General features: G+C 35.3%; 1 protein-coding gene across 1 annotated transcript in view; it reads right to left on the minus strand.

Moving 5' to 3' along the window:
- The window catches only part of TLL1 (tolloid like 1), a 214,081-nt gene that overhangs the window by 75,198 nt on the left and 121,561 nt on the right, over positions 1-17,322 (minus strand). Inside the window, exons 8-9 of the mRNA XM_043566011.1 lie at positions 11,489-11,613; positions 806-921 (exon numbers count right to left, since the gene is read on the minus strand). Of these exons, the coding sequence (XP_043421946.1) occupies positions 806-921; positions 11,489-11,613 (241 nt within the window). The remainder of the gene's footprint in view (positions 1-805; positions 922-11,488; positions 11,614-17,322) is intronic.

Consider the following 17,322-nt stretch of genomic DNA (forward strand, 5'->3'; position numbering starts at 1 on the left):
AAGAATTTTCCCATTTCATCTCCATATTTAAGTTATTGGCATAATGTTAGGCATCTAGAGCATCTATGGTTATGATAACCTTTTTATTCTGATTATTAGATAATTGTGCTTTCTCTGTTATTCTTTTTCTTGTTTGATCTATTTTCAACCATGTTCCTATTTTGCTAAGTTTTCTCAATGTATCAACTTTTTCAGACTTTATATAATGCTATTTTCATCTCATTAATTTTATCTTTTATCTATTACTTCCTCCATTATGTACTTTTCTGTTTATTTTACTACTCTGTTTCTAGTCACTCAAAAGGGATGTCTAACTCATTAGTTTAAGGCATTTTTTATTTGCTAATGTGAGCATTTAAGTTGTGAATTTCCTTCTAAGTACTGCTCTAGCTGAATCGTACAGACTTGCTATTCAGTATTTTTGTTGCATTATAGTTGAAAATAATTTCTCATCTTCCCTATAATTGCTTCTTAGTTGAACTGGATATCTGATATATATTTCTTAACTTTGAAACGTGTGGGATTTTCTAGTTATCTATCTAATACTTATTTTTAACTTAATTTCATTGTGCCTGAGAACATAATCTGTATTATTTCAACACTTTTAGAGAATTTACCATTTTTTAAAGTACATGTTTCAGAAAGTTCCCAGAGTTTAAACAATTGCCATTATAAAATTTTTGAGTTTTCAGTCTATTATTTGAAGAATCAGATAACAATAAAAATAAAGCAAATTATATTTAAAAGAAGATGAATCTTAATATTTATATAAGACTAAATAAGAACTCTCGATGGTATGCACTACCTTCTCCCCTGGGGTCACTGAAACTCTCCAGATGCAGTGTGTATAAGAAGGATAGCCATTTGGAAATCCTGGAGAGGAAAGGTTGCCGTTGGATTCTTGAAGGGTTTCTCCACATGCTAAAAGGAAAACAAAAAAGATATATATATATATATTTGATTTTTTAAAGAGATAAGGTCATTCTTTAATTTTTAGGAAAGACATGGACACCATAAACAAAGCCCTGAGTCTTCTGTTGCTAGACAAGAATGTATACTTGTACACTATAAAGACTTTTCGTTCCTAAGTTTCTTCTTATGGCTCTATTACCAGGATTTCAGCGTACTTAATGGAATCATTAGGGCTAACCATAAAACAAGATTAAGAGATAAATAATATGGCATTCATACATTTCCTCCTCATGGGGACCTTCCTCATTCATTCCTGAGGAATCCATAGGTCACCCATACTCAGATTCAGGCCAGTGGGTATCTGGTTGATGTAGCTATGGGATCACATGAAACATTATTAATATTTTCAGTATAAAATGAGGCTCAGTTTAATAGCAAATATCACATCAAAATTGACAACAGAGAAATCTTAAATAATCACTAGAATACAACCAATAAACGTGGTATCTAAATATCATACACAATGAAAATTTTTCTCAAAATGAAAAAAATTGAAAGGTTAAAAACATGAAGGAAGAATAAAATTTTCCAACAAGATGTAGACATTTATTTACTCTTTCATTTCTGTTGATCATAAGTAAAAATTACTGGGAAAGCAATTATGTTTTCCTCTTACTAAGGCTGTCTAATTTCTTGGAAGTAATTATCAGTCAACTGAAAGAGCAAATTATCAGCTGCTCAGCCTCAAGATCTGTGTGATTGACATCTCTAAGGCCATTTCAACAAAGATACAATTAGTTCATTGGTTCAGGTTAGTGGTCAGAATCGTTCTGTAATGGGTTTTCCTGTTGCTTTTGTAAGACATAACATGTGCCATATGAACCTAGGCTGCTTAATTCAAGAATAATTCCTCCACTGCAGCCTGTCATCTTTATAACCTTCACTCAATAACTTAAAAAAAAAAGTCCATCCTCTCTGAAGGAGACTGAAATCAGACTGAGATATTACCATATTATAGAGTCATAGCTACCAGCAGGTGAACTCTCATCTCAACAAATCCTCCATAAATAATAAATGGTTTTGCATATCTTAAGTTAAATGAAGAAAGAAAGATGGTGACTTTGCAAACAAAACAGAGCTGTAAAAAGTCTGATATATAAATATTTATTTGAAAACATAGATATTAAGTTTGCACAACAAAATACATTTTAAGTGGAAGTAAGCAGTGTTTATTCTGATGAATAGGCAGATAAAACCAACTTTAGAATAAAATAACAATGCTCAAGGTCAAATACATAATTCAGCACTTTCCATGAATCATGTAAGGGCTCTTGATAAATGTAACATTACAAGAATCCTTAGAAAAATGAAAATTTATTAAGATTTTATTAATGCAAACAATGCACTTCTGAGTAGGATCAGTTCAGATGCTAAATAATCATTTGGGAGTTGAGTGTGTGTCAGTAAAAAAAACTATAATTCATAGCAGTATAAAAATAAATTCTTTAATGATTGAAAACTACACTAAGCCACACAGAATGCTGGTACTGGATTTACTAAGTGGAAATAAATCAATTAAGTATATTTCATTCATAGATGTACACAAATAATACTGTTCTGATAAAATGGAAAACTCTATAAAGTTAAAATAAACAGAATACACAGTTTAATTCAAAATATTAAGTAAATTTGGGGCAACTGGGTGGCCCAGTTGGTTGAGCATCCAGCTCTTGATTTTCAGCTCAGGTCATGATCTCATAGTTCATGAGATAGAGCCCCACATGGAGCTCTGTGCTGAAAGCACAGAGCCTACTTAGGATTCTCTGTCTCCCTCCCTCTGCACCTCGCCCACCCCACATACACACACACGTGAACTCTTTCTATCTCTCAAAATAAATAAACTTTAAAAATATATATTAAGTAAATCTATTATATAGTACTTGCTCATAATGCCTATAACTGTTTGTGCATTTACCTCAGTAAGTGTGGTTGTCCCAGGCTACCTGATCCCTACTACAAAAGATATTTCACTTTCCCCAGCCATACATTAATTAACGCTCAGGTGTAAAAAGCAAAGTCTATTATTAAAAAACTAAAGGAAAATCAGCAAGAAAAAAAAGTGGCACTACTAAGTTAAAATGCATTGTCGGTTCATTTACTCAACAAAGTCCATGGATGAGAAAACTAAGTTTTAGTTATGGCATTACCACTTATTAATTATGCCATACAATTAAGTCACAAAAGTTTCAGCTTCAGTTTTCTCTTGTTAAGTGGTCATCTTATTAACATATACTTAATAAAGTTGCTTTGTAGGGGTCAAATGTTATTATGCCCTGAATCCTCTTAACCCATAGAAACCTCTTCCAGGAAGATTGTGGTCTAAAGGGTTTGAGTACGTGTTTGAACTTAATATGTCATATTTAGGAGGGAAAAAAAGACATAAAGAAATATAAGCAGGCAAATTATTATTATAACTGTCCTAATAAAAATTACTGTAAAACTAAATATAATTCAGAAATTAAACTTCTATCTCTATAGGCAGATGACACAATCTTAAAGTATAAAACAGTAAACATTCCACATACACATAAAACTGTTAGAACTAATAAACAAATTCAGCAAAGTTGCAAGATACAAAAAATCAGTTGCATCTCTATACACCAACAGCAAACAATTTCAAAAGGAAATTAAAAAAATAATCCTATTTATAATAGCATCAAAAATAATAAAATACTTGGCAATAAACCAATGAGGCAAAAGACTTGTACACCTTAAACTACAAAACACTGCTGAAAAAAAAATTAAAGATAACACAAATCAGTGGAATGATGACCTGTATTCATGATTGGAAGACACAGTATTGTTAAAATATCCATATTACCCAAAGGAATCCACAGAGTCAACACAATCTCTATCAAAATCTCAATGGCATTTCTTGCAGGAAGAGAAAAAACTAAATCCTGATATTCACAAAGAACCACAGACCCACAATAGCCAAAACACTCTTGAGAAAATCTAAGCTAGAGTCTCCCACTTCCTGACTTTAAAACATATTACAAAGCTACAGTATTCCAAACAGTATGATACTGGCATAGGATAGACATATAGACCAACAGAAGAGAACAGACAGCCCAAAAACAAACCCATGTATATATATATATATGGTCAAATGATCTTCAACAAGGGTGACAAGACTACTCAATGGGGAACGGATAGTCTCTTTAACAAATGGCATTGAAGAAACCAGATATACACATTACAGAAGAATGAAATTGGACACTTTTCTTATACCATACACAAAAGTGAACATAAAATGAATTAAACACTTAAATGTAAGACCCAAAACTATAAAACTTCTAGAAGAAAACAGGTGAAAAGCTTTAGAACAGTAATTCTGGCAATGATTTCTTGGATACAACACCAAAAGCACTGGAAATAAAAGCAAAATGGACAAGTGAGACTACATGAAACTAAAACAGCTTCTGTGCACCAAAGGAAATAGTCAACAGAGTGAACGACAACTTTCTGAATGGGGGAAAATATTTGCAAATCATATATCTCATGAGGGGTTAGTATTCAAAATATATGAGAAACTCCTACAAGTCAATAGGAAAAAACAAAATAACCCAATTTAAAAATGGGCACAGAAGCCATATAAATGATCCACCTGCATACGAAAAAAAAAATGCTCAACATCACTAATCATCAGGGAAATGCAAATCAAAACTACAATGAAGTAACACTTCACATCTGTTAGGATGGTCATTATCAACAAACAAACAAAAGCAGAAAATAAGAAGTATTTGCATGGAAATGGGAGAAAATGTAGACTTTGTGCACTGTTGGTAGACATAAAATAGTGGAGCCACCATGGAAAACAGTGTGGAATTTCCTCAAAAATTATATATATATAATTCCCAAACGATCCAACAATCCCACTTCTGGGTATTTATTCAAAAGAATTGCAAACAGGATCCTGAAAAGACATGTGTGCTCCTGTATTCACTGCAGCATTATTCACATTGGCCAAGAGACAGAAATACTCTAAACATCCATCAGTAGGTGAATGAATAAAGAAACTACGGTATATACATAAAACAGAATATTATTCAGCCTTAAAACAAAGAAATCTGTCATATGCTACAAAACAGATAAATCTGGAGGACATTATGCCAATGTCAGTTACAGAGACATTACAGTTACGGAGAGATAAGTACTGCATGATTCCATTTACACAAGGGTTCTAAAGAGTCAAACTCATAGAAGTGGAAAGTGGAATGCTGGTTGCTAGGGGCTGGTGAAGAGGGAAATGAAGAGTTGCTGCTCAGTGGGTATAGAGTTTCAATCATGCAAGATGAAAAAGTTCTGGAGATCTGCTGTACAACCATGTGCATAGAGTTAACAGTATTTACTGTGCAATTACAAATTTGGTAATAAGACAGATCTCATATTATGTGTTTTGCCAAAATAAAAAACAGTTAGTAACAAAAAGGCAGTTAAACTTCTAAGTACTTTATCATAGGATTAATTTCACTTCCGAATCAGGTAATTCACATATACCTTATTCTTCCAGAATAGAACATTGTGTTTAAATTGTATAAATGCTATTTGGATTGTGTTTTGTTGAACAATTATTACAAACTCTTTTCTTATTAATTACATGCTTAAATTTGCAGCTGTCTTCACTTCCATCTACAGATACTGTCCTTATCAAATGTCTGTAATATTATCAAATACCAAAGATTGAGAACTTAACTTTCTCCATATTCCATAGGATCACAATGATAATTTTATTAAGGTTACAGAAAACATAGGTAGATATACACAATAATTTCTGTTAGATAAATCTCTTCCCATAGGAGCTTGACAAATTCTAGATTAGGGGAAGAAATAAAATTGTATCCAATCAACTTAGTACTACCTAATTAACTTATATTTATATCCGTAAGCTTTTAAATATAATAAATAAAATGTGGGTTTAAAATGACTTTAAGACAAGGAAATGCTAAAAGGAATCCTAAATCACCTGAGAAATAATGTGAGATTAATTACTCCAATTATGTTATTTCTTAAAATGTTTTATTTTTGAGAGAGAGAGACTCACACTTGCGAGTGGGGGAGGGGCAGAGAGAGAAAGGGGACAGAGGATCTGAAGCAGGCTCCATGCTGATAGCAGCAAGCCCAATGTGGGGCTTGAGCTCACATGTGGGCTCAAACTCACCGTGGGGCTCAACCTCATGGGGGTTCGAAGTCCTGAATCACAGGATCACAAGATCACAACCTGAGTCAAAACCAATAGCCTGGTGCTCAGCCCACTGAGCCACCCAGGTGCCCCTAATTACTGAAATATTTTAAAGCACATTTCAATAGTAACTACCTAGCCTAGTCTGAATCACCCTTTAAAATGAAGCATAAGCGCCCACTCCAAGGAGCCATGCTCCCCCAGTGTGCACTCCTCACAGAACTGCAGTAGCATCCTTTAAGGATGAGAGTTACTTCCTCACTAAGTGATATTGTCTGTGTGATACCCCAGAGGCTCAGCCATTTGTGTGTGTTGTCTATGCTTCCTCTTCTGTGGCCACAGCATCTGGCACGGTGCCTTTCACGGGTTAACGGTGACTCATTCATTCATACAGCAACTATTTATTGAGCACTTAATCTACATCAGATTCAGAACACCAAGAGGGAAACCCCAACTCTAAGCCCACGACAGCTTATACTCTAGTGTGGGAAATGGCAAATGAACTGATGATTAGATGAGTAAGATACAAAGACCAGGATCAAATAAGGCATTTACCGCCGTAGAGTTCTGGGAGACCAGAGAGTCTTTAAGGAGGACGTGACATAGGAGCTGAATCCTCAATATGAGCTAGGATTTACCAGGATGCAGTTGCCAGCCTTCTGGCTGGAGGAAGAGGCCAGAGGCAAGCATACTATGGTGTCAGGAGCGTGACGAAGGAGAGGTGACAAACTAGGCTGTAGAGGAACTAACTAGAGAAAACACTCAGGGAAGAGTGGAAAAACTCTTGAAGTGACATAATGGAAAGGAAATCAGCCTTTATCCTACAAATAGGCAGAGCAACATTTGAATGTTAAACAGCCACTTTAGGAGCTCCCGGTGGCTCAGTCATTTAAGCATCCGACTTAGGCTCAGGTCATGACCTCAGGTTCCTGAGTTCAAGCCCTGCATGGGGCTCTATGCTGACAGCTGGGAGCCTGGAGCCTGCTTTGGATTCTCAAAACTAAAATAAATAAACATTTTTTAAAAAGCCACTTTAACAGAAACATGGCCAGAGAAATAAAGAGATGTAAGAATGGAAGCAAGAGGTGAATTAGGAGGCATTTCAGCAACCCAGACAAAAGCGGAGGTTCCCTGGACTAGGGGATGTGCAAGAATCCAAGATTTTAGGAAGGCAGCAGGACTGACTCACTGCAAGAAGTGAGGGAGGAACGAGGTGAGAATGCTCACCACAGTTCTGGCTTCGGCTGCCTGAGGACCTCTGCACGGTATCATCCACGGAACTAGGGAATGTTTACAGGGAGATGAATAAATGAGTCCACGAATAAATGCGGGAAAAAATGTCTGAGTTAATTCTTTTGCATGTGGGGCAGTATTTTAGCCAAGAATTCTGTATATACAAGCCTGTATAGAAGGTATATACTACCTGGAATCTCAGAAAATTAGATGAGGAACCAAGAGATTAATGCTTTGGCAAACTGCCAAGAACCTTATATCAATTTTAAAGGTAAATTTAATGAAACAAATGTTTAAAGCAGTGTGAAGTTTTTAATATTCAGACTCTATGCTTGCTGAACCTGGCCTTCCATCCCTAAAACCTCCACACAAATGCGCATCCATAGACAGGGATATCCTGCACACATACTGTGTGTGTACCACACTGAGAGCTTTTAAATCTGTGAACACGGACTGTACGTGTGCTAATGTGTGAATACGTGTATGCTTCTATGTAACAAAAAAGATTCTAATCCTCAGAAGGCTCTTTCTTTTTACATAACCATTTATTTTATATTTTTCCTGATTTGATTAGGTTACTTGACATATTTAGTTGGGGAAGATTTACTGAGAGAATATTAGGGTTGATAGTGGGTATAAGTACTAAGTAAAAAAAAAGGGTTATGGCACTAGATAAAAACTAAATTAAGACAAAATGCAAATGAAGACCAGTGACTGTTAAACAGTTTAGAAATAAAAAAGGAAAGGAAATCCTATGATTAGATCAAAGTAGAAAAATACACTGAGAAAATGATAATCACAAGGAAAACAAAGAGAGAAACAATAGCACACATTACTGATTTATGAAGAGAAGAAATATCCACTCCAACTCATGTGCCCTAGAGAAGATCTCCTTCAGAAGCAAACTGCTGATTACTGGCATAAAGGGAAGATGAAGAGTATGATGATAATAATAATAATAATCCACCACTACATGGGTGTATCTGGTCCTGACAGGATGTAGGATGCAAGGGATTTTAATGACAGGTGTTGAAAGCAGCATTAGTGGGCATCCTTTTAGGGTTCCTTAATGCTAGAAAGACTTGGCAGCTGTCCAAAGGACACAGGATTGGCCTTTGAGCAGCACTGTCCTGAAACCTAATGAATCCTGGGGTTTAGCAGCTCTCCCTTTGTTTCCCTTCCTTCCCCTTTCTGGGCCTACGTGGCCTAGCGATGGATGACCAGCTCTTATGTCGGAAGAGTGCCAGGGCTGTGAAGGATCATATTCTCTCTTTATATTAACAATGCATAAGGAGATTGTTCTTGTCTGCTTCTAAAAGAACAAGAAATGGCAATGAAAATAATTCTAAACCAAAGGAAACGTTATCTTTGTTCCATCACCTTAAAAACACAACTTTATTCCTGAAGGGAGCTTTTTCATAATTAGTAGGCACCGACTGCATAAGTAATTCAGGTTTCACATACAAATCTAATTTATATCTTTGGCATATGTATATAGACAAACATAATAACGGATTACACGTTCTTTATCAGCTAGAAAGTCTCACAAAAAACAACAGTGCCTATTGTTTTAATGGAATTAGAAATACATATATTTTAATGCTGTTCATCTCGAATAGATAAAAACACATTTCCTATGTTATTAGTGGAACAGCAACAATATTTTCAGTCTGCGAATTATAACCTGCCCATTAGAAGTCTGCCCTCTTGGACCCAGGGCCCCTTGGACTTATCACAGACCATAAAAGCCACAACGTCACATATTTAAGTGTGAATCAGGTCGGCATTCCTTTCAAGATTAAACTTTCAAGGAATACCTTTATAAAATGCAGATCTAATAGAGCTTTCAGCATAAACTGATACAAAGTAAAGAGTTGGAATGGTGTAGCCAAATGCCTCTGATTGGATCTATTCACGAGCAATTTCTAACAAAAGAAAACAAGAGAAACTCCAAAGGAATATGCAGTTTTATACCTTCTTTCTGTATTAAAACCAAGACATAGCTAGGGGCACCTGGGTGGCTCAAGTGGGTTGTTTCCCACTCTTGGTTTCTCAGGTCATGATCTCAGGGTTCATGAGTTCCAGCCCTGCATCGGGCTCCATGCTGAGAGCACGGAGCTTACGTGGGATTCTCTCTCTTGCTCTCTGTCTCTCTGTCTCTCTCTCTCTCTGTCTGTCCCTTCCCCCGGTTGCTCGCTCTCTCTCTCTCTCTCTCTCTCTCTCTCTCTCAAAATAAATAAACTTTTTAAAAAAGTACAAATAAAAAAGACACAACCAGATTTCATTTTATAAACACTTTCTTCCCAGGTGATTCTCAAATAAGTCATCCTATTTAGTCTTCTATGTACAGTTATGACTCTTTAACATTATTCCACTGATATTCTTGGAGTTACTGGTAAACCTACTACATCAGTGTAACTTAAGTTTATTTGGCCTATATTTATACCAATATCATTAGGACTCCCCATTGTAAAGTAATGAAGAATGTTAAATACATAACCATATACAGGGCTCAAAGCTAAGGACTGCAGAGAAAGACACACACACACACACACACACACACACACACTGGCAGAGAGAGAGAGAGAGAGAGAGAGAGAGAGAGAGAGAAACAGAAAGAGCAAGAGACAGAAAAAAGAGAGACAAGGAGGGATTTGTTTGGTGGGCATTAAAAAATCCAAGATAGGAAAAAAGTCATTCTCAAAGATTTCGTGAACTAAAAGTTAATATATTTTTATTTTTTAATACATATATTTCTTAGTTCTGTCTTCATCATGCCATTAATAAGCAACTTGCCTTTTATACTGCTTTAAAAACACAAGATATCTTTCTCACTGATGATGATACCTTCATGAATGTGGTTTCACTGTATTAACAAACCAATTTACACATTATTACTGCATTTAAAGAAAAAAAATAGCCTATTTATGTATGTACATAATGAAAATCTCAAGTGAAAACTATACTTACCTTCCTATTAATAACTTAAATATTTAAGACCTATAGGCTGAAAATTATAGTGTCACAAATTTTTACTACTTTGATTCCTAGTCACTGCCTTTCTTACAATTCAGTGTGCAAACGTATCTCCAGTTTGCTAAGTGTTATATATATGTATATATGTTTTTAGAGAGACAATCAAACTGGTTTTATATGTGAACTTTCTACTCATTTAAGTGCTATTAGTCACACAATTTTCCCACAAATTTTCTACACTCAAAGTTAAAAAGTATGGTACATCCAGTATTGACAGAAATTACCCAAAGATCATTCATTTCTTTTGTCACAGTGGTACCATTCACTTATAAATCCATCTTTCCTGTGGAAATTTACATTAAAAAAATAAACACCACACATACATTCATATATACATGAACCAAAATTGGGGGGAAAGCTGTGCTAACCAAAGCTAAACATATTTCTTAGAATTAGGATGTTTCAAAGGATTTTGACTACGGAGGAGGAGCATAAAATATGCAGTATTTCCATTTTGGAAGCAAACCCTTTTTTCTCTCTTAGATGATTGAGTCTTGGAACATTCTTACTAACACCTTCCCTTAATCTCTTTTTCACAACTTTATCCAGTAGCAAAACATACAGTAACTCACTAGCAACATGGCTAGAACTCAGTTTTTTCAAAAAAAGTTATAAAATTCAAACTAATAAAATTTGAATTTGTATACCATTAATGATAGTATTTGCAAGAAAAAAAGATCATTTAGTACTCAATTCTGAAATTGAAATAAAAAATATTCTTTTTACGTTGGCAAGAAAATTCAACATTTGACTCTGAAATCATGCAACTATTTAATAACAACTATGAAACAATCATGCTTTTTTGCTCTTTTACTTGTTAAGTTAAAACAAATAAAACATACTATCCCTGTGCCTTAAATTTGATTTCTAGCAATTTGTTTTTAATTATATCAATGGGTGTTCCAGAGTTCTCTCATTTCATTTTATGATTAACTGACTTTGAACTGAATACGTCACTTGCCAGCATGGAGAGACACAAGTAAACAGTTCAGTAAACTGTGGCTTATTCATCTGGAAGAGCGCAATCAGGCACAATTATGGTTCTGTTTTCGTATGGTGCAATACCTGGACATCTATACAGCTTTCTTGCCTGTGCAATATCTCCTTTGCTTAAACGGGTTCGCTGACCGATTGCAGGACGTATGCCATTATCATCACGAGATGGGAGGATAGTATCCAGAAACATCCCCCTGAAAAAAATCAGAAGCAAGCCACACATAAGTCACCAAATTAAGACAATTACATTCCTTACAAGTATAAGATTATTTTTTTTCAAAATCGTGTCAATTAAAAGGAAAAAGCATCAGTGTTGAAATTTAAATAGTGTGCCAGACTTTCAAAACACGTTCATCGAAGTAGGAAAAAAAAACAGTTGTGTTAAACTGTATACCTAGCATAAAGTCAGTGATGAAATTCACTTTAATTTAGAAATTATTTTTAAAATCTAGAATTCTACATAGCTTCCCACACCAAGTAAACCATGGTTTTTATTTTAGTCTTTTAAGCAGATCTAAGAACCCTTGGATTACTAAATTGTAAAACAAATTTTCCTCATAGAAATCTATTTTCAAGGACAATGTATAATACATATTTTTAAGGTTACTAAGATTGTAAAAGTCAAGCAAAATATGTTATTTTTTAGTCAAATTACTAATTAACCCATGTATTCTTAGAAGTCCAAGTATCAAAGTATATATTAAAAGAACAAGAAAAAAGAAAGTGTCAAATTTTAGAAACAACAGTTTAAAGCAAAATAGTTTTTTTGATAAATGCACACACAGAAAGAAAATAAAATTTTCGGGGTGCCTGGGTTGCTCAGTTGGTTAAACATCAGACTTCGGCTCAGGTCGTGATCTTGCAGTTTGTGGGTTCGAGCCCCACGTCAGACTCTGTGCTGACAGCTCAGAGACTGGAGCCTGCTTCGGATTCGGTACCACCCTCTCTCTCTTCCCTTTCCCTGCTTGCACTCTCTATCTCTCTCAAAAATAAACATTAAAAAACAAACTTAGGGGCGCCTGGGTGGCTCAGTCGGTTGGGCGGCCGACTTCGGCTCAGGTCATGATCTCGCGGTCCGTGAGTTCAAGCCCGCGTCGGGCTCTGTGCTGACGGCTCAGAGCCTGGAGCCTGTTTCAGATTCTGTGTCTCCCTCTCTCTCTGGCCCTCCCCCGTTCATGCTCTGTCTCTCTCTGTCTCGAAAATAAATAAACGTTAAAAAAAATTTTTTAAAAACTTATAAAATGAAATTTTCGTGGTAAAATTAAGAGGATAAAACTAGCAATGCACCCATGATGCTAACTTAGAGACACTGAGTTGTGAGACCAAGGTCGTGATAAAACTCAACATCTTCTTAATATTCAAAACTACAAATTCTGAATATACTGCACTAAAGATAATCTTAATTTTGCAATGAATATCAACATTTATAGCTCTAAAGGAAGAACTGAGCTTAAAAGTTAGAGTGGGAAACTATTCCAGTGGTAAGAAGGATTTCAAAAAAAGAAAAGCTTTCTATAAAAGTATTTGAAATTAGTTTTTTTATTATTATTATTCTAGGGAGAGAGAGAGAGAGCAAGAGCAGGGGAGGGACAAAAAGGAGAGAGAGAGAGAGAGAGAGAGAGAGAGAGAGAGAGAGAGAATCCTAAGCAGGCTCCATGCTCAGTGCAGAGCTCAACACGGGGCTCAATTGCATGTGGGATCTTGACCTAAGCCAGATTCAAGAGTTGGAAGCTCAGCCAACTGAACCATCCAGGTGCTCCAAAAGTATTTGAAATTAAGAAATACAATTGTAGGGGCGCCTGGGTGGCGCAGTCAGTTAAGCATCCGACTTCAGCCAGGTCACGATCTCGCGGTCCGTGAGTTCGAGCCCCGCGTCAGGCTCTGGGCTGATGGCTCAGAGCCTGGAGCCTGCTTCCGATTCTGTGTCTCCCTCTCTCTCTGCCCCTCCCCCGTTCATGCTCTGTCTCTCTCTGTCCCAAAAATAAATAAACGTTGAAAAAAAAAATTAAAAAAAAAAAAAGAAATACAATTGTAAAAAAAAAAATTTTAAATAAGATGAAAGACATGATACGCCTTTCCAAAACTTTAATGAATACATTGTATATTAAATACAAGTTAAAGGAAATTTCACCTCTACTTATTCTTTCCTTTAGGGAATACTAACCAAGCACTGTTGTAAGTCTGGATTTATAGCCTTTAATAAACACTTATGATTCTCACATTTTAGTGTGGGGTGAGAGACATTAAACAAAAGATTGACAACTGAGATAGTGACAGGTACTATGGAGAAAAAGAAGTGAAGATGGATATTGATTACCCAGTGATGGGGTAGCTTTTAAACAGTGAGATCAAAGGAAAATTCACTTGGAAGTTGACAAATTGGGCAAACATGAAGGGAGTGAAGGCGGGGGCATTGTGGGTAAATGGGAGTAGAGACTTCCAGAGAGAAAAACAGGAAATTCAACGGCTCAGAGATGGGAGGATCCTTAAAGTGTTTGAGTGTCACACAGATAATGTGACTCTTAGCCTGAGGAAAACTGTTAATATTTGGAAGATGGTAAACAGAGGAGTGACATGATCTATGAGTATTTTATGACTAACCTCTCTGGTTCCGAGGTCAGGGTAGTGATCTTTTAGATAAAACCTGGATAACGCAAATAGAGAATGGAACTCTATAAATTTAAGTATCTATAGAACGCCACATGCATACTGCCTGAGATAAAAGTAGGGAGGGAAACTAATGATTTATGGGAGTTGACTAGCAAAAGTGAGAGCTTGCACATACTTAATTAGATACAACTACAGCTAGGCCAGTGCAACTGAAGGGGAAGTAGAGCTATAAAATAGGGTAGCATTGAGAAAAGCCATTCTTCAACTACACTTCATGAATCAACATATACATTAAATAGGGTAAGTCCAAATTAGTGAAGGGCTGCCATTTCTGTAGTACTTCAGCACCAACAAAGTATTCACTGTTTTCTATTTCTAAAAACAGATTTGTAATCTTTAAAGGTTGATTTTTTCCAGTTTTCAAAACAATTCAACTTGAAAAGGTCAAGGACATCTTGGCATGGATATATTCAAATTCAGACAACAGAGTGATGAATTTTGACTTCTCTCTACTGAGGTAACCTCTCATTCAGAAGGGGGTAAGTCACCATTTCTTTTGTTCTTTCTTTGTGGTCAGGAAGTTAACAATTCTCTCCCTCCACATCCAGGCCATTAATTAATGCAGGCTCTTCCTGACTATCCTCAGTGAGGCACTATCAATAGTCCAGAGACAGATTACAAAAGGCTTCACATACTAATCTTCACTGGCTCCATCTACATGAGAAGAGTGAATGAGCTATGCTTTTTAAAGAAACTTTGTAAAATTTTGTAATTTTTTTATTAATGAAAAATGAGCAATCCCAGTTAACAAGCCTCTATATTCCAAATTACCCATGCATATAAAGATCCCATTTATCTAGTCCTATTCTCCCTAAAAGTAAGTACCCAAATCTGCTGATGGGCTACATTCATGAAAACAACTAAAACTTTTACAGACTCCCTGGATCCAGAATAGAAAAAATACATAAAATTTCAAATATCTGCATTAATAGAATGAAGAACAAAAAACCACATGTTCATCTAACTGATGTAGAAAACTCATTTGACAAAATTCACACCTTTCAAGATAAAAACTTTCAATGAACTAGGAATAGAAGGAAACCATCTCAACATAAAGACCAGGAATGAAAAACCTACAGCTAACATCATACTCAGCAGTGAAAAACTGAGTTTTTCATCTAAGATCAAGAACAAAGCAGAAATGTCCACTCTCACCACTTCTATTCAACATAGTATTGGAAGTTGTAGCCAGAGCAATTAGGCAAGAAAAAGAAGTAAAATAAGAAAGAAAGAATTGAAATCTTCTCTCTTTGCAGATCATATAATCCTATATAAGGATCATATAATCCTTAAGGAGTCCACAAAAAAAGTTAGAACTAATAAATTCAGCAAAGTTGCAGCATTCAAACTGAACACACAAAAACCAGTTGCAATTCCATACAATAACAATGAACAATCTGAAAAGGAAATGAAGAAAAACAATTCCAGGGGCATCTGGGTGGCTCAGGCGGTTAAGCGTCTGACTTCAGGTTATGATCTCACAGTTTGTGAGTTCGAGCCCCATGTCTGTCAACACAGAGCCTGGAGCCTACTTCAGATTCTGGGTCTCCCTCTCTCTGCTCTTCCGCCGCTTTTGCTCTGTCTCTGTCTCTCTCTCTCAAAAAATTAATAAACATTAAAAACTTAAAAAGAAAAAAGAAAAAAATCCATTTAAAATACCATCAAAAAGAATAAAGTACTTAGGAATAAGCCCAACCAAAAAGGTGAAAGACTTCTAAATTAAAACTACAAAACATTGTTGAAAGAAATTAAAGAAGACAAAAATAAATGGAAAGACATTCCATTCTTATGGATGGCATGGACATTCTATGCTTAATTTGTTAAAATGTCCACATGACACAAAATGATCTATAGATCCAGCACAATCTCTATCAAAACCCAATATAATTTCTTGCAGAGATAGAAAAACAGACCCAAAATTCATATGGAATTTCATAAAACCTCAAATAGTTAAAAAATTTTGAAAACAACAAAGTTGGAAGACTCACACATTGTGATTTCAAAACACCTTATTAAGCTAAAGTAATCAAAGCAGTGTGTTACTGGTATAAAGACAGACCTATAGACCAATGGAACAGAATAAGAATCTCAGAAACAAACCCTAGTAAATACAGCAAATAATCTTTAACAAGGGTGCCAAAAACAATCAGAAATGTATATATCTATTTTTTCAATAAATGATACTGGGAAAACTGAATATCCACATAAAACAATAAAGTTAGGCAATTATTTAAGCTATATAAAAAGTTAACTAAAAACAGATTAAAGACCTAAACACAAATCCCAAAACTATAAAAATCCTAGAAGAAAATAGTGGAAAACCTTCATGACATAGAATCTGGCAATAATTTCTTGGATATGACACTAAAGCACAGTTAACAAAAGCAAAAACAGGTAAGTGGGACTACACAAATAAAAAAAAAACTACTATGCAGCAAAGATGAAAAAAGGAAAATATTTGCAAATTATACATCCAATAAGGAGTCAGAATGTATAAAGAACTCCTACAATTCAACAACAAAAAATGAATAATCTGACTTTAAGATGGCCAAAAGAATTGAATAGACATTTCTCCAAAGACAATACACAACTAGAAAGCACACAAAAGGATACTCAACATGATTAATCATCAAAGAAATGAAAATCAAAACCGCAATGAAACATCAAGTCATACCCATTAGGATGGCTACTATTTAAAAAGAGAAAAAGAAAAAAAAAAGAGACAATAACACATGTTGGTAAGGATATGGATTAATTGGAACACTTTGTGTACTGCTGTGGGATTGTGAAATGGTGCAGCTACTATAGAAAACATGATGAAGTTTCTTCAAAAAATTAAAAATAGAACTACCATATGATCCAGCAATCCTATGTCTGGGTATATATGCAAAATAATTGAAAACAGGATTTGGCAAAGATATTTGCATACCCATATTGATAGCAGTACTATTCACAATAGCCAACAAGTGGAAGCCACTCAAATGTCTATCAGTGGATAAATAGATAAACAAAACACGGTATATACATACAATGGAAAATTATTCAGCCTTGAAAAGGAAGGAAATCCTTTCACATGCTACAACTTGGATAAACCATGAAGACATCATGCTAAATGAAATAAGCCAATCACAAAAGGACAAATACTGTATGATTCTACTTAATGAGGTATCTAAAGTATCCAAGTTCATGGAAACACAAAGTGGAATGGTAGTCACCAGAGGCTGGCAGGAGGG

This window comes from Prionailurus bengalensis, chromosome B1, assembly GCF_016509475.1.
Source record: "Prionailurus bengalensis isolate Pbe53 chromosome B1, Fcat_Pben_1.1_paternal_pri, whole genome shotgun sequence".
NCBI lineage: Eukaryota > Metazoa > Chordata > Mammalia > Carnivora > Felidae > Prionailurus > Prionailurus bengalensis.